Source organism: Acanthochromis polyacanthus, chromosome 18 (assembly GCF_021347895.1).
Source record: "Acanthochromis polyacanthus isolate Apoly-LR-REF ecotype Palm Island chromosome 18, KAUST_Apoly_ChrSc, whole genome shotgun sequence".
NCBI classification, from domain to species: Eukaryota; Metazoa; Chordata; class Actinopteri; family Pomacentridae; genus Acanthochromis; species Acanthochromis polyacanthus.
Window position 1 is genome coordinate 32,871,678 of NC_067130.1, and position 27,411 is coordinate 32,899,088.

The 27,411-nt window shown below is 43.2% G+C and overlaps 3 protein-coding genes and 1 long non-coding RNA gene across 20 annotated transcripts in view; 3 read left to right on the plus strand and 1 right to left on the minus strand.

Moving 5' to 3' along the window:
* LOC127530802 (zinc finger protein 391-like) overlaps positions 1 to 27,411 on the minus strand; it is a 281,112-nt gene that overhangs the window by 178,505 nt on the left and 75,196 nt on the right. The window lies entirely within an intron of this gene.
* LOC127530809 (uncharacterized) overlaps positions 1 to 27,411 on the plus strand; it is a 166,874-nt gene that overhangs the window by 81,714 nt on the left and 57,749 nt on the right. The gene's annotated exons all lie outside the window — the stretch shown is intronic.
* LOC110972542 (oocyte zinc finger protein XlCOF19-like) overlaps positions 1 to 27,411 on the plus strand; it is a 72,643-nt gene that overhangs the window by 10,543 nt on the left and 34,689 nt on the right. The window contains exon 2 of one of the 3 annotated variants that reach the window (XM_051938320.1): positions 6,951 to 7,348. The exons of 1 other annotated variant lie outside the window; for it this stretch is intronic. In XM_051938320.1, coding sequence (XP_051794280.1) covers positions 7,129 to 7,348 — 220 coding nt within the window. In that variant the 5' untranslated portion in view covers positions 6,951 to 7,128. Of the gene's footprint in view, positions 1 to 6,950; positions 7,436 to 27,411 lie in introns of those variants that run through there. One more of the 3 variants, XM_051938321.1, reaches the window with a different exon arrangement.
* On the plus strand, positions 13,099 to 17,402 carry LOC127530799 (uncharacterized). Its single transcript, XM_051938306.1, has 2 exons — positions 13,099 to 14,272; positions 16,084 to 17,402. Exons 1-2 carry the CDS (start codon positions 13,286 to 13,288, stop codon positions 17,218 to 17,220), a joined length of 2,124 nt encoding a protein of 707 aa, XP_051794266.1. The 5' UTR covers positions 13,099 to 13,285; the 3' UTR covers positions 17,221 to 17,402.

The following is a 27,411-nucleotide window of genomic DNA, read 5'->3' on the forward strand; positions in this document are numbered from 1 at the left end:
ACTTCTTAACATTTAACTTGTTTTAAATGTTTTACTTGCTGGCTTGACCGCAAATGCTCCTGGACTCTTCTTGCTGCTCACTCGGGTTACTGGCGTATGCACAGTCTTATCGGCTCGGCGCTAGAGTACGATGAAACTCCGTGAAACTTGCTTGCAGCTCCATCAACGGCTGGCGTAGACGGTCATCTCTTCACCTCATGTCAGCAGGTTGAGTTCTTACTGTAGCTCCCGTTCAGTCAATCACCGACACAAGGCGTTCTTTTGGTACAGGCGTTTAATTTCACCTTCATGGCGTGAAATTATGTCGTAAGAACTAAACAAACACAAACATAAATTAAACTGAGGTTACACAGAGTACGCTTACAAATATGGAAATAAAATGAAATATATACACACAGATACGTACCTCATTGGCCGCATTAACCAAACGGAATTAAAGAAAGGAAACTTCAGTCTTCATATGCATCTTTAACGTCTTATACTCCGGTCATTCACGTCTGCTTCAATCATAACGTCCGTCAATTAAAATGAACCTGACGCTACTGCAACCAAAGAACATTAGTTCCGCCTGATGCTTCTCAATCGGGACATAGAAAAGAACAACATTCTCTTATTTGTACAGCAAATAATTGTAGTTCTAATTCAAAATTACATTAACTTAAAATGAACAATCAATATGAACTTAGAACTGCATAGGTTGCTCATATGGCAGCTACAGAGACCGTGCAAAGCTAAGAGACTTGCAAATGCTATAGGTTGAGCAACATCATCAACCTCTGCTAGCTGAGACAACACAGCACCAAGGCCAAAGGAGGAGGCATCAACGGACAGCAAAACTGGCTTGCTGAAGTCAGGGTAAGCTAGAGTGGTGTTATCCAACAGAGCCCGTTTCAACTTTACAAAAGCTTCACTGCATTCAGTTGTCCAGACAGCAGAAGTGTGCTTTCTGGTCCCAGGTGAACACCTTTTTCCTTTAGCGTGTCATGGTCTTTTCACGGCAGATGTCAGGGCAAACAGGGGCTTACTAATGTATGAGTATTCCTCAAAGAATTGGTGGTAAAATCCAACCATACCAAGAAACTAGATGCACCGATACCACTTTCCAAAACGAGTAGTGTACGAGTACTTGCATTTGAGTACTCACGAGACCGAGTACTTACGCCATGACACATAAAAGTTATTTTGATTTTTTTTTTCCACAGATATTGTCTGTTATTTGATTTCTTGTACATGGGTTACTATCACAAGTTTCACGCAGTACAAACAAAGTTTAACAAATTTGTCATATACTGCCATTCAACTTTAGTGCTTTTGTAGATTTCAGTAAAACTTTTCACATACTGGAGTGCTGACATTTAACAAAAATGCTTTAAACATGGCACTGTCACACATCACCAAAAAACCTGAGTGTAAAATTGTCACTTTCTGCTTCTGTGGTTTTAACAGCTTGTGCCACATATTAACTTCAACATTTACTCAAAATATTCATTCAAGAACCAACATAAAATGGCTGAGTATCTCAAGCGATCAACATGTTCCTCACAACATCTGTCTGTGATGATTAAACTTACTTTGTGTAAGTGAGGGGCAGGTTCTTTTTGATAAAAAAGAAACTTCACTGCATTTTCAGCTGTGAGTCTGTTGCATTTGTCATCAACAATGTGGGACACTGAGCTGAAGAGACGTTCACTGTCCACACGTCTGCATGGGGCTGACAGGGTATCTCTTTGACATTTTGAGCCAGAATTGGAAATCACACTCTGTGAGCCCCCCAGTATTGTAGAGGGTTTTCCTCTTGAGCAGTTGTGGTCTCTCCAAGATATGTCTCTTAACTGAATGACAGCTCCCACTGGTGCAAGGCCCGGGTGATGTGATTCCCGCCTCACCTGCTATCTCATCAAACTGTCCAGACTGCTGCTGGCTTGCACTTACGAAGCTTTCTGACAGGTGGCTCTCCAAGATCCTCCTACTTGTCTGCCTCTCCTGGACATCCTCACGCAGCATCAACATCTCCTTGGCCTCTGTAGCAGTGTCAGTGTTTGAGAAAAGCGATCTTTGTGCCTAAAACAGCAGTAATAATATTTTTATCTGGTTAAAAGGGACACACAAAGACATGCAGGCAGACAGACAGATACACACTTTACCTCGGACCGAGAAGAGTAGCGATGCAGTACATTGGGGTTTGTTTCCCCGTCACCGAGGCGCCTCTTGACAGCCAAAGTCTCCTTCATGGCTTTAATGCCATGGTCTTCATCCGTTTCATTGGTCAGAAGTCTCATAAGCACGTCACAGCAGGAATGACATCAGATGCAAGTGCATCACGTGAGCTCATTTTCGGGTTAGTTCCTCAAACGGAGCAAGCACAGACAAAGTTTTCTCAAAAAGTGACCACTGGAGCAGCGGTGACAATGAAGCTGTCAGGAAGGTTGTACTCTGACCCAAATATTCCGAATGAGAGACTGAAGCATGGAATAAGTGCTGTTCCAGCGGGGTCGGGACATCCTGTTGGAGTCTTAACGGGCTGGTTGAGTTGCACTTGTGTGTCCTCCAGTTGGGAGTAGGCTAAAGCAGAGTGTTTAAAATGTCCAACAACTTTTCGTCCCACTGCCACTGCATCGCCTACGCTTCTCTGAGCCAGCAGCACCTCGTTTACAGCCAGCTGCAGTGTGTGTGCGACACACAGGAGGCTTGGAAGCTCCGCATCACGCATGGCTTTTACCATGTTCTTCGCGTTATCTCGTAGCACAACATGGACTGCACTTTTATTAATGCCCCACGTCTGAAGCATAACATCAAACTCATCTGCAATGGCTTGGCCGGGTGTGCGACCCTCTGATTGTTTGCATGCAGTATGGCCTTCCGCAGCTTAAAATCATCGTCAATCCACTGTGCAGTCAGGCTGATGAGAGACACTGGGCTGACGCTGCTGCTCCAAATGTCCGTGGGGAAGCTTTATGTTTTAACATCATGCAACAGGTTGTGGATTTTGTGCAGCTTCGGTAGCACCGTGTCTGTGATATGGGTACGGCTAGAAATCTAAGCCTCGGCTCAAGTATGCAGAGAAGACGCCGAAATCCCAAATTTTCGACCATGGACAGCAGCTGGTCATCCAGGGCAGTATACTCGGCAAGGGCATGTGCGATTTTGACCGCACGTAGGTTGTCTCTGGACATTTTCTCCCGCTTAGCCAGTGTCTGCTGCAAAGTTGGTTGTCTCTTTTCGGTGTCGCGAATGAACTCCTTATATCTGCGTCGTGCTTGGATTTCAAATGTTTAATGAAGTTGCTTGTGTTGTAAGTGGTAGATTTTGTTCCTCCTCTGGACATTTTTGCTGGACATAATTTGCATTCTGCTTTGTTTTTGTCGCTCTCATCACCTGAAAATAGTTCCACACTGCTGACATGACTCGTCGCTGCCCGCCTTGTAGTCAAGTGTATCGGTGTCGTGGTATCGTTGACCATTTTAGGAGTACAAGTACGAGTACTCATGCCTGGTATCAGATCGATACCGCTATCGGCATCGGTGCATCCCTACAGAAACGATCTTATCTTGGAGGGAGAGGGAACGCTGGTGTTATCGACCATCAAGTCATTCTCACTGATGTCCACTGTAGCTCTTACTTTCTCTGGGTCAGTGGAGATGCCATCCTTGGTTACACTGTCCCCAAGAACTTCACAGATGATCGCATGAAGTGGCACTTTTTGGGAGCAAGCTTGAGTTGTGCGCCTTGAGCCTCTCAAACACAATCTCCAGCCTTTGCAAAGCCACGTGTTCATTTGGAGCAAAGACAAGAATGTCATCAAGGTAACAAAGGAGGCTAAGGAAGTTCTGATCTCCAAAGATGCCCATTATCATCTGCATGAATGTAGCTGGGCTGTTCAGAGACCCTGTGGAAGCCTGTTGTACTCATACAGCCCGAAAGGAGGTGAAAGCAGTGAACTTTTGTCTTCTTCATGGACCTCAACGTTGTAGTAACCAGAGGTCAAGTCCCATGGTCAAAAGAAGGCATTCCTCTGAGAGCAGCCAACGCATTGGCCTGGTAAGGTAGGGGATGCACATCCTTAATTTGTGCATGCATTCAGCCAATGAAAATTGTGCAAAGACGCAGATCTCCATTTTTCTTCCAAACCAGTACTGATGGTGACGCACTGAAGACTTCGTATATGATGTCCACTCCTCCATTTCATTCAGAAGCTAAACGTAACTTCTCATAGTGGGAAGGGGACAGCCATCGATTAGAGCACCCTGAATGTCTGCTGTCACTCAGCCGGATCCGGTGGAACAAAAGTCTTTGGCCTTTTCACAGTCAAGACTATGGCGGAAGAAGATGGATTCGTTCTTGGCCACCACATCAACTAATTTTGTTTTCCAGAATGAGGAACGCTTGTTTGAGTCAATGCCCTGCAGTCCTAAGTCACACAGGGCTGAACTGGTAGGTCTGTGTAGATGGCATTCAGTCAACAGGTCAAACTTTCCTCGCTACAGTGTCACTCTGATCAGCAGTCTTAGTCACATTGCATTTCACATTGTCAGTTTTGTCATTTTCATACAGATAATCGATGTCAAAGTCTTCTCGGACGACACAGGGAGACACATCGATGATCTTGCAGTTGCATCTGAGAGTCTATGGTTATGGGAAGGGTAATGACTCTCACTGGGACCCAACCATCGCCCCACAATGGTGTTACTGTCCCGTCCCACCCATAACTGTCCGAGGCACTGTTCGAGACTCACTCGGCTCCACAAAAAACTGTACTGCCAGCAGAGAGGCACATATGACTTGGCAGACGACCCACAATTTCTGACCCCTGCCAAAACTAGTTCAAGTTTAACTCATCCATTGTTACTATGAAACACAAAACTCAAAAACAATAAAAGAACAAATTCTCCTAAAGAGAGAATGTAATTTTCTAGTAAATATACACTGTACCAAATGAACAGTTGCCTGTACATATTCTCACCCTGTAAACTCAGTTACTCAATAAACTTCATTTACCTAAATTTTCCACCTTTGAAAGATTTTTCAGTCTTTCTTTTTTAACTATATTTTATTTTTGTAAAATTTTCTGCCAGAAATAAAACACCAGAGATTCCTCTTGCCGACTGCAATCCATGGAGGCGACTCAGACGCTGTCGGCCGCTGGCTTTGACAGCAGAGAATTGCAACACTCCACGACGAAATAATGGAATCCCAGGAAGTAGACGGGGTCACCTTGTCTGCCTTCATGGGAGTAGCTCGTGGTGTTATAGATTTTACCCTTTAACTTCAGTGTACCGCCGGCGGTACACCTACTAATTTGCATAGAAATTTCAAGAATGTCCGACGGCCGCAAACGCGCTTATATAAACACTATACACCGATGGAAAGCTTAGATTCTCATGAATCTGCCGGTATAAACCACTTTCAGATTGCGATTACCACAGCGGGTGAGAAAAACACATTTGTCCGACAAAAACAAATATTCATTCCATCCGTTCTCTATACACGGCTTCAACGCACACAGCGCGACTCACATTTCCGGGTTCATTATTATACACAAAAATAAAGATTCCACAAAAAACGGTCATAATCCAACCTTTTACATCAGATGACACAAGCCAGGAAACTATTTTGTCCAAAACATGTCCTGAAGTCGGTATAAAATCCCCGAATCGGTCCTTTTCAAGAAAATGCACCTCGCGATGCGCGTCCAATATTCCCTGTATTTTCGTCATTTTTTTGATTTAAAAATAGAATATTAGCGATTTTTTTGTACTGAAACGGCTGGAATTGACTGAAGCTTAAAGGGTTAAGAAAACGCATACAGTTTCTCGTGGTTGTGTTCGAGGTGGCTGTGCAGATTTGTAGTGTTTCCTCGCGACGTAGCCACAAGTTTTCGGCATGACTTGCAAAGTTCTGCGTCTGTGACTTGTCCTTGCACTGTTTTTTAGGCACATGTTGTTCGTTACAGTCGTCTTTCTCGTGTCCTGCCATGTTGTGTTGTGGCGCTGGTAGCAAAAGTGCTATTCAGGGTGGGGGGAGGGGTTTAAGGTCGTGCTTAATTGGTCACAAGTAAATGTCTATGCCTGCAAAAAGCATGATTTATACATCTAAATAATCATAAAATTATCGCACAACTTTGCGATAAGGTTATTGCATTTACCATTATGCAAAACAATATTTTTTTGATATATCGTGCAGCCCTAATGGTGTCTGTTAGTTGATGTTTGTGGAGTTTTTAAAACGTGATCGTTGTGTTGATTGACCCCTGGAAGCAAGAACCAAAGTTTCCTGTTCAGAGGTGCTGGAAGTGTTTATCTGAACTACTCCACATTGACAGCAACTGCATTGTGTTATCAAACAGTTTAATAATAAAACTCTGACAGAGGACTCAGTCATTCCATCATTTCAGTCCAGAGACATAATTCCATGTATAGAGACCATTCATGATCTAAAGAAAGCGCACATACAGAGTTAGAGAGTATAGAAGTAATGTGTTCAGCTGCATTCCACTCTTAACATGTTGGGTTTCACTGATGAGTCAAATCAACAGTATAGTAACCAGCAGTAAAATAAGAATAACATTAAAATCCAAATGTCCTGACAGGTTTGAAGGCTGAAGAGGACAGCAGCTTTATTCAGACAAATTTTACTGGATCCCATCAAACCTGTCTGTGTGGTGTGTAGAAAGTACCCAGTGGTGTTTACCATTAGAATCTTTGTGATCCTGTATCCATTGTGGAACAACGTGTTTCATAGAATGTTCAGTCATTTGGAGATGCTTGTATCATTCCTGCTGCTGTGTCATGGCTCCTTGACTTCTATTCTAAAGTATCATATTCTTTTTGTGTCAAACATTCGACTCTTGAGCTGATTTTGTTGGAGACAGCCAGTCCTGGACAAAGTGACAGATGTGTGTTCTCTCATCATCACAGTAGTAACCATTGTCTTTTGTCTCTTTGTCCCTCCAGAGCTCCCACAGTCTTATGTCTGTGAGAATGAGAAGACTGTCGTTGACCATCAGCCCCATGACCAGGAGAGAAACTCCACGGTGGACCATGAGGACCCAGAGCCTCTACGGATTAAAGACCAGCAGGAGGAACTCTGCCCAGTTGGGACCAAACAAACCCAGAGATTTCTCAAATTAAAATGGAACAGGAAGAATTGTGCACCAGTCTGGACCAATCAAACCCAGGGTTACCACAAATTAAAGTGGAACAGGATGAACTCTGCTCCAGTCAGGAGGAAGAGTTAATTGGATTGAAACAGGAGACTGATACCTCTGAGGTGACTCCTGCTGATGAGGAAAGTGACCACAGTGAACCAAAACCAAACAATGATCAGCTCTTGTTTCTCATCTCTTGTGTAGGCTGAGAGTCCAGATCAGGAAGGAAGCAAGGATGTAGACTCAGGATCAAACTGGATGTATCGAGCAGAAACCACGACATCAGAGTAACAGCAGTCACAGTAATGATGTAGACAATGCTCCATTGTCAGGAGACAGTGTTGATAATGACAAGGCAAAGAAAATCTGCAACATGCGAGATCTGTGGAAAAGCTTTCAGCAATAAATCAGTTTTAATCATACATCACAGAACCCACACAGGTGAGAAGCCATATTCTTGTGAAATCTGGTGAAAAAGCTTTAGTAAGCGGTCCCGTTTGACTGACCACATGAGATGTCACACAGGTGAGAAGCCATATTCTTGTGGAACCTGTGGAAAAAGCTTTAGTCAACGTTCCAATTTGACTACCCACATGAGATGTCACACAGGTGAGAAGCCCTATGTTTGTAACACTTGTGGAAAAGATTTTCTGGTTTCATCAGGACATAGAAGGCACACGATAATTCACAAAAGAGAAAGCCATATTCTTGTGAAACCTGTGAAAAAACTTTCAGTCAACGTTCCTCTTTGACTATCCACATGAGATGTCACACAGGTGAGAAGCCGTTTTCTTGTGGAATCTGTGAAAAAAGCTTCAGTCGACGTTCCTCTTTGACTGAACACATGAGATGTCACACAGGTGAGAAGCCATATGTTTGTAACACTTGTGGAAAAAAGATTTTCTGTTTCATCAGTATATAGAAGGCACATGGCAGTTCACAAAATGGGAATGCCATATTCTTGTGAATCTGTGAACAAAGATTCAAACATAGTTATCGATTAAAAGCTCACATGAGAAATGTCACACAGCTGAGAAGTCGTGATCCTGAAACATCTGTGGAAAACATAATGTCAGAACTAAACTTGAAACAACATGGAAGCGTTGGTAGAGGTTAAAAGTAGATGTTTTAGATTTAAAGCACCTTTAGTCTGTGCTTCAACAACAATTGTAAGTATGTAAGCAATCCTTGATGATTAGACCAGATGGAGTCTGGACTGTGGTGGTGGTGGAGCAGGCAGAAGAACCAAACTGAATGTCTGGATGGATATGGTATTGGTACAGACTGCTACATTTCTGCTATCATGACATCCTTCATCAGCAGAGCAGTGATTGGAGATATTGTGAGCTGTTTGGAAACATTTCACATCCTGCTGAGAGAACATGGCTGTTCAGGTGTGAACATACTGCTGGAATCCACTCAGCTTGAGCTTCTGCTGTCTTTCAAGTGAAAGGAGGCAACGAGATACAGAGACATTGTGACAGTAGGACACAACAGAGTGTGTCACTGCAGCAGAAGGAGATCTGGACGTGAAATAAAGTTGTAATAAGTCTATAGCTCCATGACTGTTTCATGAAATGTTTTGAATGTTTTTAAACAGATGAACATTTACAAGTTGTTTCATAATGAACTGTAACACTGAAGATCCCCAGCAAGAATATCTCTGAGTCAGATTAGCAAAGACATAACCAATTTTAATTCAGTTTATTTATATAGTGGCAATTACAGTGAAATTGTTTTAAGATGCTTTCCAGAACCCATATGCCTGAACCCCCAGAGCAGCCCAAAGGTGACAGTGGCAAAAGATAACACCCTTTTAACAGGGAAAAAAACCTTGATCAGAACCTGGCTCTTTATGTGGGGGGAACCATCTGCTGCTGGTGAGAGGGACAGAAGAGGTAAAGAGGAGTCTGAGAGGGGTTGAGATAGGTAGAGAGGGGGAGGGAACAAGGAACATAAAACACACAATTTGATACATCCATGATAAGACAGACGATACAAAGTAGAAGTGTCGTGGTTCCTCTTAGATGTGCCGAGGTTAAAATAACACGTCCGGTGACACTGTTGCTTTTAATATATGATTTTATTATAAAAAGACAGCATCTGAACAGGCACCATTGTCTGTCTGGAAGGAGACTGTAAATTGATTCCTCCTTGAACAAGTAGTCAGGTCGCTTTTATACTTCTGGTGAAGGATAGAATTACAAACATCTGGTTCATGTTTGAAGACCCCTTACTCAAAAACAACAGGTCATTTGTTCCTGAGACTGAAAAGCATATTCCAGTGACATGGGTAGAATTAGTCACGCATGTAATTAAAATAAGATAAGATAATCCTTTATTGATCCCCAGAGGGGAAATTCAAGTATTGCAGCAGCACAGGGCAGATACAGGATACAAGGGTAGTAGCATGCATTGGGTTCAGTTCAGGCTCTATCTGTGGTCCACACCAGAGCAGACACTACATATAACAAGCAACTCATATCAGATATTAGAACAACAACAGATTACATTCTACTAACTTATTAATACATCTGTCAGATCAGATACTACAGAAGCTAACATTGAAACTGATTCATAGTCTACTCTTAGGATTTACAACTCTGGCAACAAATGTAATATATATAGCTGGTAGGGAAACTCAAAAATATGTAGAAGAGCATATCAAGTATAGTGAGGGTGATGCAGAGTAGACTGGTGGAAATGAGCAGCTGGAAGCAGTGGGCTGGAGGAAGGTCAAGCAGCAGCATCCCACAGTGGCATGGAGACTAGACCAGCTGGTGGAACATCAACCACAGATCTGAAGCATCCAGCTCTGGGACCAGGGACACTCGGAGAAAGGACAACAGGGAGAAACAGAGTAAGTGTAATGCAATAACGGTTATATATATTAAATATAAAGGTAGATGGAGAACAGTGGCGGCTGGTGATAAAATATTTTGGGGGGGCGCACTAGCAGACGGGCATTACAACACAACAAAACAATTACTTGAACATAAATTTTGCTCTCCTCTCCTTCAGGCCAGCAAATTTATCAATGACTTTCTGATTGAAATCTGTCATTTCACAAAACAAGTCTCTTTTCCATGGAGAGCATGGCCAAGGCATTCAGCCTTTCCTGGTCATGGTGTTTCTGAGAAAAGTTTCACTCTTTTCAAGGCTGAGAAACACCTCTCTGCTTCAGCTGTGGTCATGGGTGTGGTGATCAGGATCCTTAAAAGATTGACAGTTTCTGAAAAGACAACTTCAAGATTGTTCTCCATGAACACCTGGAATAGGTCCAGTGCACCACAGCAGGCTCTGAAACTCTACTTTGCTGTAGATGAGACCGAGTTCTGTCTTCAGCTTGCTTCCATTCAGCATCGGGTTAGGCCTTCAAAGTGCGTTGCAGTGCTCTTCAGGAATGACCCGTGATGTTCTTCAAACCTGTCCCCCTGCAACAGGTTGCACAGACAAAGATGGGTCGGTGAAGGAGAAGCGCTCCTTGGTGTTCCCAGAATGGTGTTGCAGATCTACAGAGAGAAGGATACAAAAACATATAGATATGAAATGAATATACTTTTGTTGACACTGTACCCTCTGTTGCTGCATGGTTTTTGGAAAATATCTTGCTATTATTGACTACTGCAATTGTGATTGTGATTTTTAAATATTTTTGAATAATTTTCATTAAACAGATTGTGATTAGATGACTCTGCACGTGACAATGACATATTTAAATGCCATATTTCAAAACACATTTCTCCTCTAACAAACATTACAACCTCCAATGAAACATAGACTATGAGATTTCTACAACATAAACTCACCTCTTCTGCACCCCTTTGACGATCTCTGAAACTGAGTGCCCGACGCCTCTTTGCTGTCGGACAGCCACTTCTTTGCTCACCCATGGAATGGAGAGAATTTCTGTGAAGGATTAGAGAAGTCATAATAATAACAACCAAAAAGGGAAAAGAGATCATGTTGAAAATGTATGATCATATTACTGACAGGAATACTTATTACCTGATGTTTTCCATGTCCTGTTCAAACTGCTGGAATGCTCACTTTATGTGGACTGCATCTATGTTCTTCTTCTGGAGCTTGGCATAGAGGAGGTCCACATGTGGCATGATGTGGTGAAAAAGTTCCAGAAAGAACTTAAAGTCCTGATGTTCCAGCAGCATGGCCATGGCTCCTGCCTCTCTGATGGTACTGGCATCAAAAGTCACCTGAGTCTCGTATGTTTTCAAATCACTGAATGAGATCCTCTCTGTGCTCAAACACAGTGTTGATGGCTCGGCTGTGAAAGTTCCATCCTGACATTGCTGGATGTTGGCAGTCTATGGGCCACCATTTTATCAAGAACAGCTGTACGCTTGGGTGATCTGGAAAAAAAAGCTGGCAAATCCACCCAGGTCAGAAAAAAAAATTCTCACCTTGGAAATGTGAGAGTGGCCTGCTGCATGATCAGGTTGGAGTTGGTGTGCATAGCAGTGGACATAGTGGGCATTTGGGTACACATCTTTGATTTTCCTCTGAACACCTGCAGTGGCACCCCTCATCACACTGGCTTCCATCACACGCTGGCAGATTAGCTTGCTTTTTCTGATCCAGGAATGATGGCAGCAAGACGCTCTGTTAATGCAGTAGCAATTGGACTCAGACGTAGCTGGACTGCAGAGGAATGAATTCAAAAAACCTTCCTGCACACTGTGGTTTGTCATCAAATGTAGCGTAGTACAAAGCACAAGTTGTGACTGTGTTGAAATATCTGTTGTCTCATCTGCCTGGATTGACACAAAAACACTCTTTGGGCTTCTTTAATTATTTGCTCCCTTGCAACAGACAACATACAGTCCAGAGCTCATTTTGGACAGTTTTTGAAGTACCCTTAAAACAGTGGCAGTTTCAAGGTGCTCTTTTCAAAGCTCCATCCAGAGGGGCAACAAATCCACCAACCCACGAAATATCCCAGGCTTAACAGAGCTCTCACTCTCATCATGGCCACGTAAAGCCAACTCAAAGGCCCCACAAAATTTCACACAGTCTATTATCCTGGACAGTATGTGACAATTTTTTGTCACCTCTTCATTGTGCCTTCTAATGCCAACTCTGTAGCCCTCTTCTTGTCACGCCTGCTGCAGTGATCGGGCTCGTCAGGCTAATGAAGAGCGGCTGTGCTTCCCAGCACAGCTGGAGTGAATGAACAATCAGTGCTGCATAAAACCCAGCTCTCTCCACTCCTCAGTGCTGGATCATTGCGACTGAACTCTGCACTCCGTATCTGCACTTTACACTCTGCAGTCTGCACTCCGGACTCTAACAAGCTGCACACCGTCGTATACCCTTCGCTGTCTGGACTCTGTTTAATGCCTCATGTCGCACACCGTCGTCCCCACACGCACGCCGTTATCTGGACTCAGTTCATTGGATTACTCTGCCGGCTCCGTCTTCTTCCTCACACCGGACCCCCCCCACTCCACGCTGCACCCTTCCTCTGTCTCTGCTCTCGGTCTGCCTGCCTCTGTCCTCGCCCATCCACCATCGGCTCCTCGGCTTGGCTCCCTCGCTTGGCCCCCCACCTCGTCTTCTGCTCCTGGACATCTGTGAGTCCCATCTCTCCCTCTTTAGTTTAGTTTTAGACTTAATGCGGCACTTAGCGTCACCCTTAGTTCAGTTTAGCTTCTCACCCTTTCTGTCTTCCCCGTGCCTCCCTTTGAATGTCTTCTGTTTAAATATAAATGTACATTAAATCATTATTTCACCTGTCTGCCTGTTCGCCTGCTGCTTGGGTTCAACCCTGTCTGATTCATGACACATCTAGTTGTTCAGATGTAGCAATAGGAATTGCTTATGTATTGTTTGTTCCTACCCGGAGCAATTGAGTGACCGCACCTGATGAGAAATGTGCCTGCTGAGTTGGTGTAGCTGCAGTTAAATAAAAGTTCCCCTGTGAGCAAGGGTAATGCTCAACGTCCAGTTTGTATAGTCAGTGTGAGACAGAACAAGCTGAAACATGGTGGCAGCGGTGCGTTTGGAGCTGTAAATGGACAGTAAGGTACCGTTTTGAATGAAGCTAAAAGAAGCTAACGGACGCTAGCATAGCTGTGCGCCACCGGCATAGCTAATACTGGAGAAAATACTACAAGTACAAAAATGGATGGATTAAAACCTCCTCAACAGTGGTGTATGGACTCAGCTAATCTTGCGAAGTCATGGAAGTCTTGGAAGGAAGAATTTATGCTGTATATCGAGTTAGCAATGCCAGATGCAGAGGAAAAGGCGCGAGTAAAACTGTTCTACTACCTCATCGGAGAACGAGGCAGAGAGCTCTGTGGTACGTTAATAGGCTCCGATGCGAGAGTGACTGTTAGCAGTTTAATGGCTAAACTGAATGAACATTGTAATCCCAAAGTAAATGAAACTGTGGAAAGGTACAGATTTTTTGCACACAACCAAGCTCCAGGAGAAGCTATTGACAAATATGTGATGGACTTGAGAACGCTTGCCAGCAGCTGCAATTTTGGAGATTTAAAAGAGTCACTGATAAGAGACAGGATTGTTTGTGGAACATACAGTTCGAGTTGGAGAGAGAGACTACTCAGAGAGGACAATCTGGATCTGGATAAATGTCTAAAGATTTGTAGATCGATGGAGATCTCACGTGAATACAGCAGAACAATAGAAGGACATGGCGCAGAAGACATACATGCTTTTAAACATTCAACAAGGAAGGCTGAGATCATTGGAGTATCTTGCAGGTACTGTGGAAAAACCCATGAAAGGCTCAAGCAAAAGTGCCCAGCTTTTGGAAAAAAATGCAGGAAATGCGGCAAAGACAATCATTTTGCAGTGACATGCAGAAGCAAAGCTGGTGGGAAAGAGCACAAGAAAACAGTTCACACAGTAGCAGAGACTGATTCAGAATCATGTGAGGACATAATGACAGTCACAGCAGTAACATCAACGGCAGCAGAAGTGAACCAAATCAAAGAGAAACAAAACAGCAACACTGAGCAACTATTTGCTGGGATGATGATTAACAGAAACCTTGTGAGCTTCCAGATTGACTGTGGTGCAACCTGTAACGTCATTCCCATCAACCTGCTGAATCCAGATGTGAAGTTGGAGCACACGGACAAGGTACTTGTGATGTACAATAAGTCAAAGCTGTGTCCTCTAGGCAAGTGCAAGGTTAAAATGACAAACCCAAGAAATCAGAAAAAGTACAGAGTTGAGTTTCAAGTTGTTGGAGATGACTGTAAAACACCATTACTAGGCCGCAGAGCTAGTGAAGCAATGAAACTCATTGAGGTCCAATACGACAACATTTATGCAGTAGACAGTATTGTGACAAAGGAGCCAGTGAATACAGACACTTGGCAGGTGGAAGACATAAGACGGAGTTCCAAGATGTGTTTACAGGTGATGGCTGTCTACAGGGTGCTTATAAACTGGAAATTGACACAACTGTGCAGCCTGTCAAACTACCTAAGCGCAGAGTTCCAGTATCAATGATGAAACCACTCAAGGAAGAACTCACAAGTCTTGTGGACAGACGGATAATAGCACCTGTGGAAAGCAGCACAGAATGGATCAGTGGTATGGTATCAGTACAGAAGCCCAATGGCAGACCGAGGATCTGTATTGACCCAAGACCACTTAACAAAGCCTTAAAGAGAAGCCACTTTCCACTTCCAACAATAGATGACATCCTACCAGACCTGGCAAAAGCAAAAGTTTTCACAGTTTGTGATGTGAAGCATGGCTTCTGGCACGTGAAGCTGGATGAAGATTCGACCTATCTAACAACATTTGCAACTCCGTTTGGTCGTTTTCGGTGGCTGAGAATGCCAATGGGCATCAGTCCAGCCCCAGAGGTTTTTCAGCGTAAGCTAACTCAGGCGCTAGAGAATCTGCCAGGCACCTACATCATTGCAGATGACATTTTGATCACAGGAGAGGGTGACACAAAACAGGATGCCATCAGAGATCATGACAAAAACCTAAGACTTTTTCTAGAGCGGTGCAGAGAGAGAAACATAAAGCTGAATGCCTACAAACTCAGGCTTAGGAAACAGGAAGTCCCGTACATTGGTCATTTGCTCACAGCAGAGGGACTCAAAATTGACCCAGAAAAAGTACGTGCAGTTACTGAAATGCCTGCACCAACAAATGTGAAAGGGGTCCAAAGACTAGTAGGACTAGTAAACTATTTGTCCAAGTTTTACGAGCACCTGTCAGATGATTGTGAGTTACTGAGACAGCTCACACACAGAGAGAATCTGTGGGAATGGACAGATGTGCAGGAACAAGCGTTCAGAAGAATCAAAGACAAGATAACACAAGTGCCAGTGCTGAAATACTACTGCCCAGAACAAGAGTTGACATTACAATGCGATGCAAGTGAAACAGGGCTAGGAGCAGCTCTAACACAAGAAGGAAAACCAGTGGCATATGCAAGTCGTGCGCTGACAATGACAGAAAGAGGCTATGCACAAATTGAAAAAGAATGTCTGGCTATAGTCTTCGGCATGGAAAAGTTTCACCAATACACCTATGGCCGACTAGTCAGAGTACAGTCAGACCACAAGCCTCTAGAGAACATTGTCAAAAAACCACTGATAAATGCTCCTAAGAGATTGCAACGCATGCTACTGAGATTACAAAAGTATGATCTGAACATCACATATGTTCCTGGACGTGACATGCTACTCGCAGATACTTTAAGTAGGGCTTATCTGCAAAACGCCGACAAAAGTCAGACTGAGTTGGAGACCGAATGTGTCAACATGGTTGATTATGTGCCAATCTCAGCTGAAAGAATGGACAACATTCGCACAGCGACAGAGTCAGACCCCAAACTACAGACTTTGATTAAAACTATCCAACAAGGGTGGCCTAAGGATAAAAAAGATGTACCTGTTGAAATAACAAACTTCTATTCTTTACAGGATGAACTGAGCACCCAAAATGGACTGGTTTTCAGAGGCGAGAGAGTTGTGATCCCAGACTCACTCCAAAAGGACATCACTCAACGGATTCACTCATCTCACCTGGGGACAGAAGGATGCCTCAGGAGGGCAAGAGACTGCGTTTATTGGCATGGTATGAATGACCATATCAAAAAGCATGTTGCTAAATGTGACACGTGTCGATCTGTGGACATAAAACAACAAAAAGAGACACTACAGCCACATGAGATTATCACCAGACCATGGGCTAAAGTCGGAACTGACTTGTTCACGTTTGACAACAAAGACTACTTACTGACTGTGGACTACTACTCCAATTTCTGGGAGGTGGACTACTTGCCAGATACAAAGTCAATCACAGTAATCCGAAAGCTGAAAGCTCACTTTGCGCGTCAAGGGATTCCAGATGTTGTCTTTTCAGACAATGGACCCCAGTACAGTTCAGCAGAATTCTCAAATTTCAGTCACAGATGGGAATTCAAACACAAAACTTCCTCTCCTGGATATCCGCAAAGTAATGGCAAGGCAGAATCAGCTGTCAAAACTGCCAAACGGCTGATGAGGAAAGCAAAAATGGCTGGACAGGACCCGTATCTCGCCATTTTGGATCATCGCAACACTCCTACCCAAGGTTTGGACACGAGCCCTGCACAAAGACTCTTGAGCAGGAGAACAAGGACACTTCTGCCGATCAGAGAGAGCCTACTGGAGCCGAAGGTGATCAACAACAGTTCAGCACTCAGAAGGAATCAACAGAGACAATCAAAGTACTACAACCAAACAGCCAAGGACATGGACTCATTAAAACCAGGTGATGTTGTGCGAGTGCAGCCTTTTGAACCGAACACCTTGTGGAGAAAGGCTACGGTGAACACCTCGCTTGGTAACAGATCCTATGCAGTCGAGCTGGACACAGGCAGTGTTCTCAGACGGAATCGCCGCCATCTGAGGAAAGCTGTGGCAGTACAATCAGAAATGTCAGAACAACCCCAAACTAAGACCAGGCTTGACCCAGTGTCCCAAAACACTGCTAACCCACAAACTACTACGAGGTCGGGACGTGTGATACAGCGTCCAAGACATTTGAATGACTATGTGTGTACTTCGCTTCAGTGATGAAAAGGGGAGAAGGAGACTGAAGTTTAAGCAGTAAACTTTTGAATAAAATTAGTGAATGTTCATGCTGTTAATGTTCAGGCAAATAAGCTAAAGCTATATTGTGTTTACAATGTTGAGAAAAATATGCAATATTTTGTTTAAAGCTGAAGTAATAGAAAAAAACGTTGATGCACTCTGAAACTTTATGGTAAAATATTTGGTTTGCACGTTGAGCTAAATAAGTAAGTAATAAGTAACGTATCAGATTTGAGGTTTAGTCGAAAGTAAGTTTAAATTTGACAATTTTGGAAGATATTTACAGAGCATGTTTTCTTTTGAAAAGAAAAGGGATGTAGCAATAGGAATTGCTTATGTATTGTTTGTTCCTACCCGGACGCAATTGAGTGACGCACCTGATGAGAAATGTGCCTGCTGAGTTGTGTAGCTGCAGTTTAAATAAAAGTTCCCTGTGAGGCAAGGGTTAATGCTCAACCGTCCAGTTTGTATAGTCAGTGTGAGACAGAACAAGCTGAAACACAGCAATGCTAACACGGCCAAAAAACCGTAGCTTCATGCTGTTGTCAAGGTGGCTGCGGCTACCTTCATGCCGTTTGCTTTTTTTTTCAGAGAGATGTTTCAGGTCTCTGACCCCCGTTGTTGTCCACAGAACTTTAGTGCCAACTCTTTGAAAAAGCAAGCAGGGAAAGCAATACAGAGCATTGCTAACTTCACATCCAGCTAGCCAGCTGTGCTTAGCATAACACAAGCCCCGGGTGTCACTCTGTCCACTGTCACTTGCCTGCTGCTGGATTTGTAAATCAGCTTGCTCAGGTCCTAGCTCCTTTATCCATTTTTTTTTTTTTTTTCCTCCAGCGAACGCCTCGTAAAGGATTATTTCGTAAAGAAACAACCGAATTTTCTTTTGCTGCCGCCATCATCTTCTGTCTTGTTGTTGTGGTCTGTCTGTCTCTCTCCATATGTGTCTGTGTACGCTGCCAGGGGTGACTTTGATTTTTTTTTTTTAAATGTATTTTATTTTGAAAATTTTTCGGACAAGACATACAACACAAGGGTCACAATACAAACCACAAACAATGTCAGTCAAAATTAATAATTGAGAGAGGAGCGTGGTCCTGAGATTAAGATGCTATGATATGTGGAATTGTCTATTTTGATATTAATCTGGCATCAATTAAAAATAATCTATTCTGGGAAAGCTACCATGGACTGGGGAGAAGGAATATTGTCTGTCAGAGGGGTGTTGGAGTCTCCATATGTACACCAAATCAAGTGACTTCATTAGATTAAGAGTGGGTACAGATTTTAAAGACGGTGCTGTTTTAGAGGAGGACCTGTCAGCCTGAGGATCTATAAAGGAGTTAAAGTCACTGCCATTAATAATATTGTTTGTGCTATGGTTAGCCACAAGATCAAAAATTTTGCAAAAAAATCATAGCAATCAAAATTAGGCAAGTATATATTTAAAAGGGCGAGTGGGACAGAGTTAATCGTACCTGTGACAAGGACATATCTCCCAGCCGGGTCAGTGGACAAGGACTCAAAAATAAATGGGATGGTTTTACGAATGAGAATTGCAACACCTCTTGCTTTAGAGGAAAAAGATGACTGATGACTGTATGATATCCATGGAGATCGTAATCGTCCTTCAGTTGGTCAAATATGAGTCTCTTGCAGAAAAATTATATCTGCTGACAAAGATTTAAGATGTGAGAAAACTTTCCCTTCCTTTAATGCTCCACCAAGACCTCTACAATTCCAAGATATGAAAGTAATAGGACCTCTTCCTGACCTTACTGAACAATTATCCTGCATCTACATAGAAACAAACGTACAGACTGACACAAAGGAACATAATATCTGGCAGATTAACAAATACACACACCCACCCCAAAACACACCCAAAGCCGCACTGGTGAACAAGGCGGCGTAACATACTTCCTATAAGGAGGCTGCCGGGTAACAGAAGACTAACCCACGCCGGCAGCTCCGTGAGAACCTCTGATGTATTATAATTAAACCTACTTAGTACTGCACTAATAACACCAATTACCTTTCTGTATGGACAGCAATGCAATGTATAAGGAAAACAGACCGGGCATAAAAATCAGAAAGTCACAATATGAATAAAAAGTTCTGGTTCAAAGGTTAGCAGCATATTGTCCTTTAAGAAAAAAAAATAAAAAAAATAAAGGCCCAGATGCAAGTATCATACCAGCTAATCATTGTGCTATGAAAAGCTTAATAGTATGATTGACATATGAACTTAAGCTTTATCAGCTAAACTTTCTGCAAACCTCTCTGCTGCCGCCGGTGTCTCAAAAACATTCACCCCAGAGGAAAATTTTACTGCTCAAAGCTTGCTCTTCTACAGCTCAGGAGACAAATTTGAGATTCTCATGTCAGCCTCATTTTAGTTTCTATTTGTCTAAAGGTTTCTCATATGTTTCTCCTAAAATTCACTAGGAGAAATAGGTGAGACAGGATAATTAGAGGGAGTCATACTTGAGACTTGTGGGAGATACCTTGCTAATCTCAATACAGTGTGTTTAATGGCTCCTTTATTTCTCCTCTGGGAAAGAAAATGAACAATAGTGGAGCTTCTACAGAGCAATATATGAGACTCACTCACAGGTCCACATGAGCACGACAGACCCAGAATCAAACCCCAGCCTTCTGGGTGTGAGACAGCCACTCTACCCACTGAGCTATGCCACCCTATGCATATATTAATCTGCACACACACACCTTATAAATGCTGCAACAAATAAGAAGTTGCCAGGATACAGCCTAAACATCTTGAGGCACTTATAATAATATATGGTGACTTCAATCATGTCACCCTCTCCTCCCACTTGACTGGATTTATCATTCTAAACAACACGGATCATCCACTCATAATATCGTGATGGGCCTCTCTCTGGACTGCAGGACGGAAAGATATAGAAGATCTTTGTACCCACAGCGATCAGGCTTTATAATTCTATAGCAAATAGCAGATGAGCTGACAGACAAATGAATTTCCCTTTTGGGATGAATAAAGTAATCTGAATCTTTATTAATTAATTTAAAAAATATCATGTGGATTACAGTAAAGTCAACATGATAGATGATTAAAAACAACCAAAACCTTGATCTGAGTCTGAGAATTCAGTGAGCGCTTGTGGAGATCTCTTCATTTGTTCTCTCTGAGCTTAGTATGAGATGCATGAACTGAAGCTGGGATGAGAATAGATTGAGTTCTTAGAGAGAGCTCTCTGATTTCTCTGCCTGAGATCACAAAGAGACACAAAAGTTGAGAAACTCTGAGAATTATATGAGAGCTTGTTGAGATCTCTTCTGAAACTTTAAAGGAGACTAAACTGAGATTTAGTACATCTTATTGCTCAGGAGAAAAAAATGAGACACAGGAGAAATAAGCCTTAGTCTCAGTTTGGTGTCACACAGATCTCAAAGTTGTCTAGGAGAAGTAAATGAGACATTTTTGAGATCTCTTTTTGAATTTTCTTTTCCTCTGGGCGGAGTCATTGTAGACCACATTAAGTTTGGAGGGGAAGCAAAGGGTGCACTTAGTTCCAGCCTTGGTGAGCCTTCTCCTCACGGTGTTAAACGACTGATGCTGGGCCGCCACCTCCGATGTGTAGTCGGGATAAATCGACACCCTCACACCGTTGTACTTGAGCGGTGCAAGCTGACGACTGAGCCGCAGGATATCTCGTACGTCTTTGTCGTTGTGGATTTTAGCGATGAAGGGTCTTGGCTGCTCATTTTCTTTGGACTTGGGCTTCAAGCTGCGATGTGCTCTGTCCACCTTTACTGGCTTGTTGAAATTGTCTTGACCAAGTAACTCCGGGATCAGTTTGGAGAGGAATTCGGTTGGTTGGCCCTTCTCTTCTCCTTCTCTAATGCCAATGACGCGTATGTTAAGCCAATGGGAGCGCCCCTCTAGGTCATTGAGCTTTGCACTGAGATTGCGGTTAGCCCCCTGCAGCTCCTTGCATGTAGCCTCCAGCGCCGTGATACGTTGGTCAGCAGCCAAGAGAGCCTCATCCATATCACCCATACGGCTCTCAGCTTCACAATGTTTGATCTGAAGAGTGGACAGGGATGACTCTATTGAACCAAGGCGCTCTTCCATTGATTTCTTGAGTCCATCCACCAGTTTGGAAACTTTAGCAAGCTCCGCACCTTGTTTGTTGATAGCGGCTAATATAGCTTCGTTGCTAGCAGCATTGGAGGCAGCGCCTCTCCCACTTTGAGTTTCTTTCTCCTTGTTGGGCATCTTGATATAAAACCAGGCTTAAAGGACCGAGGCAGAAGCCAAGCAGCCCGCAGTACCAGAAAAACCTTGTGTGCAGTAGATATTAACTATAAAAAGGGGTAACAGCACGAAGCCCCTGAGAGGCACGTCCTACTCCCATCACTGTGCACTAACGCCCCCAGGGGTGACTTTGATTGACAGGTATCATGAATCAATCAGATCAGATGAAAAATGACCACCCAAACGCGCTGATTCGCCAGGGACGCAGAGAACTGCGCCTGGAGGACAATCTTTAAGTAACCAATTAGAGACCAGTATTAAGTCACATGAAAGCCAAAAGTTTTAGAATGTACATGCACGCTCATTTGGCAGGCGTCCCTCGCTACTGAAACGTGTAAAACAACCCCGAAAAAAAACTCAATATGGAATGGAAAGGCTTAAAAAAATAAAAATGAGACCCATTGTATGAGTGAACACTGTGCAGATGTGTTAATTACTTTAAATATGTATTCATGTTTACTGTGTCAATACCTTTTTCACAAAATCTTGATGGGGCGGCGCCCTAGCGCCCCCTATTAACAAGCCGCCACTGATAGCGAAGGGCTCAGTGCATCCAGAGAGGTCCCCCAGCAACCTAGGCCTATAGCAGCAGAACTAAGGGACGTCCAAGAGGAAGCCAGATGTGCCAATGAAGACAGCAGCTGACCCCCTCAGGGTCCCCCAGTCAGCCCTAAATATAAGCCTTGTCAAAAAGGAAGGTTTTACAGTTTTTCTTGATTGCTAAGACACATTCCTGGAAAGCTGCTCTCCTTTTCCCTAAACTATGAACACAAACCCAATTCTCAAGCTACATTCACAAAACCTCTGACTCTTCTTGCAAAACCAAACTTTCGCCCCAAAACAGTTCAATCTGTGCTCAAAACTGAACTATGCTCTCAAATCATGCCTCAAGTCAATCTAAATTAAATACTCTACTGAGTAGTCAGTAAACAGTACATAGAAAAAAGGAAAACACAATGCTCAGGACATGAAGTGGTAGAAATAAATGTTTATTTAGGCTAAATGCATGTGCAAAACAAAACACCTGGGCATTTGTAACACTTGTACATAGAAAAAAGAATTTACAAAAAAACAGAAATCCTGTGCATTTACATGTAGCACTGGTACGTAAAAATAAAGCACAAAAAATATACAAATGAAATACAAAGAAAAGAAGTGCATTACTCTGCCACAGCATCATTTCTCCGCACTGGGTCAGGCCACAGGACTTCATCAACATCACAGGCCACATTTTCTCTGGCGAGGCAACGGGGGAAAAAAACCCTGGCATGCTGTATCCATGCTTGACATGCCTCCACACCCATGTCAACACAGGCCAGTTTCATGGCTTGCAGGAGATTTACCCTGGTGTAAGGTTGGCGTTCATATACCTTCCACCGCCATGAGGCGAAGAATTCTTCAATGGGGTTCAGGAAAGGGGAGTACGGTGGAAGGCAAAGACTGATAAAACCTTGGTTCATATTGAACCAGTCTCTAACCTGGAAGCCTCTGAAAACTCACATTGTCCCAAACAACAACATAGATGGGCTGCTCATCCTGCTGCCCTAACAGAGCATCTCGCATGTGATTGAGGAAAATGAGGAGCTGGTGAGTGTTGTAGGGCCCTCGGCTGGCATGATGGTGGACAGCACCATGGTTGCTGATGGCAGCACACAATGTGACATTGCCACCACGCTGCCCAGGGACACCAACAATGGCCTGCTGGCCTATCACACTACGGCCTCTCCTTCTCCTTCTGGTGAGATTAAACCCAGCTTCATCCATGTAGATGTATTCATGGGGTCTTTCCATTGCATCCAGTTCAAAAACTCTCCGTAGAAATAGATATATATTTTTGTAAGTGATACAGAAAAAGTGATGTAGGCCAACTACAGTAAATCACTCCTTACAGTAACCAACATTTATATGTCTGGATATATACCAACCTGTACATACTGGAATCTTTGCTCTTTGACTGTATCAGAGTTGCATTCAATGGGCACTCTGTATAGCTGTTTTATGCGCAGTCTGTTGCGCTTGAGGACACGATCTACAGTAGAGAGGCTGACACTGTGGATACCCTCAAAATGCACATGGTCCTCAATGATCCTCTGCTGAATTTCACATGGTTTAATGGTTTTGTTCTCACGGACCATGTCGACAATTTAGGGTCTCTTGGTGTGGGGAGAACATAGATGTCCTACCACCCCATGAGGAAGTCTTTCAATTCTACAAAAAGAACATTCACTTACAAAAATACATACATGGAATAGGCCTATAAACAGTCAGACTAACCCTCCATTACAATACTGCAGTACACTGGCACAGCGATGTACTGAAACATGTTTACTGGTACAGTATATAGTACAGTCATTGCACATATGTAATTGTTGTCAACATTTACACACTATAATGTACATAAAGGTAATTACCTGTTCTCTTCTCTAAATCTTCGGATTATGGTGGACACAGTGAATCTACTGATGTTTGGTTGCACCCTTAGTCCGGCCTCCCTCATCGTCATACCATGGACAAGAACATGGTCAATCACAGTAGCTCTGACTTCATCAGATATTATTGTTCTTTGTCCTCGCTGACCACCTTGACCTGCTCGACCTCCTCTACACGAACTCTTCTTCTTAGATTTCTATCCATTGTAGTGCCTCACAAATCAGTGCTTTGGCTTATAAGTACCCTCACATCATTATTAGCTACAAGTGTGATCAATTTTGAGTTGTTGTGTTCAACCGGTGACGCCTGAGCTTAAATTGTGTTTGACTTTTGCCACCTGTGCTCACCATTATGCAACACAGGTGCATCATAATGACAATGTGTTGACAAGATGTGTCTAAACAGGTGAAAAGGGCTTATGGTTTTACAAAAGAGTGACTGATTCAATAAGTGGGTTCAGGCAACTGAGAATTTGGTTCAGACAATAGAGTTTAGTGTTTTAGCAATTGAGAAAAACTGTAAATACTTCTGTTTATTGGGCGCCCGACGCCCGTATAGCTCATCAGGTTAAGCAGGCGACCCATGTACAGGGGCTAGTCTCCGACGCAGCGGCCCGGGTTCGATTCCTGTCCGCGGCCCTTTGCTGCATGTCCTCCCCCTATTCTTCTCCCCATTTCCTGTCACTCTTCACTGCAACCATCACAATAAAAAGGCAAAAAATAAATAATTTTGTTTATTTATCCATATGCGGCCGAATAGGATGAGCGTCCAACCATTCATCAGCCCTGTACAGGCACACAGGCACACAGGCCCACATGTGTCACACCACACGCACGCTCAGCCCCGCCCTCAGGTGACAGTTCTGGGCTGAGTAGAGTTTAGACTTGATATCACGGTGTGTGCAGTAAAGCCCAGCCAGGAAGTTGGAGATGGAGAAGAACATCAATAAACGTAAAGGAGGGGCTGAAAAGCTCAGAGAAAAGAGAAGAAAAACTCTCGAAGTGTTGGCCGGACAGAGTAAAACAATAACAGAAATGCTTGCTGTAGCCACTGCCGGTCCATCACAGGCACAGCCAACAAGCTAAGGCTGAGCCAACAAGCGAGGATGAGGATGCAGATCGATGTGAAGAAAGCGAGGCTGGAGTGGTGACCATGAAAGAATCCTGCATTTCACTATATCTTCGAGGATGTCTGAATATGTTGCCTTTAGTAGAGAAATATCAAGCTGTTAGCATCGGTGGTGTAAACTCTTAGCCCAAGCCCAAGGTCTATCCACGGTAGCCTTAGAAGCTAATTGGCTAGTTAGCCAAATGTAACTGTCTCCTGCAATACAAACGCAGCTCGTATTGGGCGCAACAACGAAAACAAATTAATTCGGCCATGGTATAGAATTGCATGAACTTGAAAGAAGTCACACACTCAAGCGCACCCTGGCTAGTTAGTATTGCCCTGATGACAGGACCTGAACGACATTCAAGACTTTGACTTTTCTTGTCCTCGTGTTTTCGAGTCGTTTCCATGGACGTATCCACTGACAAAATGTAGCTGTTCAAACTAAGCTGCCAAAATATTCAAATGTGATTTATATTCTTCCATCTGCATATTATATTTTTTCCCGATGGTCTTAATGTGTGTTTCACAGGTAAAATGTTTGAAAAAGGATTTATTATGGTCTGAATTGTAATCAACTCTATCAGCTGGTGTCTAAAGCGTGTGTGTGTGTGTGAATGGGTAAAGAAGACTACAGTGTAGTGCTACATGATAATAATAGTAGCCTAGTAGTAATAGTAATGATAATAATAATAGTAGTAGTAGTAGTAGTAGCCTAGTAGTAATATTAATAATAATAATAGTAGTAGTAGTAGTAGTAGCCTAGTAGTAATATTAATAATAATAGTAGTAGTAGTAGTAGTAGCCTAGTAGTAATATTAATAATAATAATGATAGTAGTAGTAGTAGTAGCCTAGTAGTAATATTAATAATAATAGTAGTAGTAGTAGTAGTAGCCTAGTAGTAATATTAATAATAATAGTAGTAGTAGTAGTAGTAGCCTAGTAGTAATAGTAATAATAATAATAATAGTAGTAGTAGTAGTAGCCTAGTAGTAATAGAAATGATAATAATAATAGTAGTAGTAGTAGTAGCCTAGTAGTCTTCTTCTTCTTTTCCTTTCGGCTTTTCCCTTCAGGGGTCGCCACAGCGAATCAGTTGCCTCCATCTAACCCTGTCTGCTGCATCCTCTTCTCTCACACCAACCACCTTCATGTCCTCTTTAACCACATCCTTAAACCTCCTCTTTGGTCTTCCTCTAGGCCTCCTGCCTGGCAGTGGGAAACTCAGCATCCTTCTACCAATATATTCACTCTCTCTCCTCTGGACATGTCAGAACCATCTCAGTCTGGCCTCTCTGACTTTATCTCCAAAGCCTCTAACATGTGCTGTCCCTCTGATGTACTCATTCCTGATCCTATCCATCCTGGTCACTCCCAAAGAGAACCTCAGCATCTTCAGTTCTGCTACCTCCAGCTCTGCCTCCTGTCTTTTCCTCAGGGACACTGTCTCCAGACCAAACAACATGGCTGGTCTCACCACAGTTTTGTAAACCTTTCCTTTCATTTTAGCTGAAACTCTTCTATCACACATCACACCTGACACTTTTCTCCAGCCGTTCCAGCCTGCCTGTACACGCTTCTTCACCTCTTTTCCACACTCTCCATTGCTCTGGACTGTTGACCCTAAGTACTTAAAATCCTCCACCTTCTTGATCTCTTCTCCCTGTAACCTCACTCTTCCACTTGGGTCCCTCTCATTCACACACAGATACTCTGTCTTGCTGCGGCTAACCTTCATTCCTCTCCTTTCCAGGGCAAACCTCCACGCCTCTAGCTTCTCCTCCACCTGTTCCCTGCTCTCACTACAGATCACAATGTCATCTGCAAACATCATCGTCCATGGAGACTCCTGTCTAACCTCGTCTGTCATCCTGTCCATCACCATAGCAAACAAGAAGGGGCTCAGAGCTGATCCCTGATGTAGTCCCACCTCCACCTTGAACTCCTCTGTTACTCCTACAGCACACCTCACCACTGTCTTACAGTCCTCATACATGTCTTGCACCACTCTAACATACTTCTCTGCCACTCCAGACTTCCTCATACAAAACCACAGTTCCTCTCTGGACACCCTGTCATAAGCTTTGTCCAGATCTACAAAGACACAATGCAGCTCCTTCTGACCTTCTCTGTACTTCTCTATCAACATCCTCAAAGCAAATATTGCATCTGTTGTACTCTTTCTTGGCATGAAACCATACTGCTGCTCACAGATGTTCACCTCTGCCCTTAGTCTAGCTTCAACTACTCTTTCCCATAGCTTCATCGTGTGGCTCATCAACTTTATTCCTCTGTAGTTGCCACAACTCTGAACATCTCCCTTGTTCT

What these genes read in the sequence shown, in the direction of transcription:
- LOC127530799 (XM_051938306.1), top strand. Translation starts at nt 13,286, where the DNA reads ATGGATGGATTAAAACCTCCTCAACAGTGGTGTATGGACTCAGCTAAT. An exon ending in AGTTGGAGCACACGGACAAG is followed by an intron (nt 14,273 to 16,083) that starts GTACTTGTGATG and finishes TATTCTTTACAG; the next exon opens with GATGAACTGAGCACCCAAAA.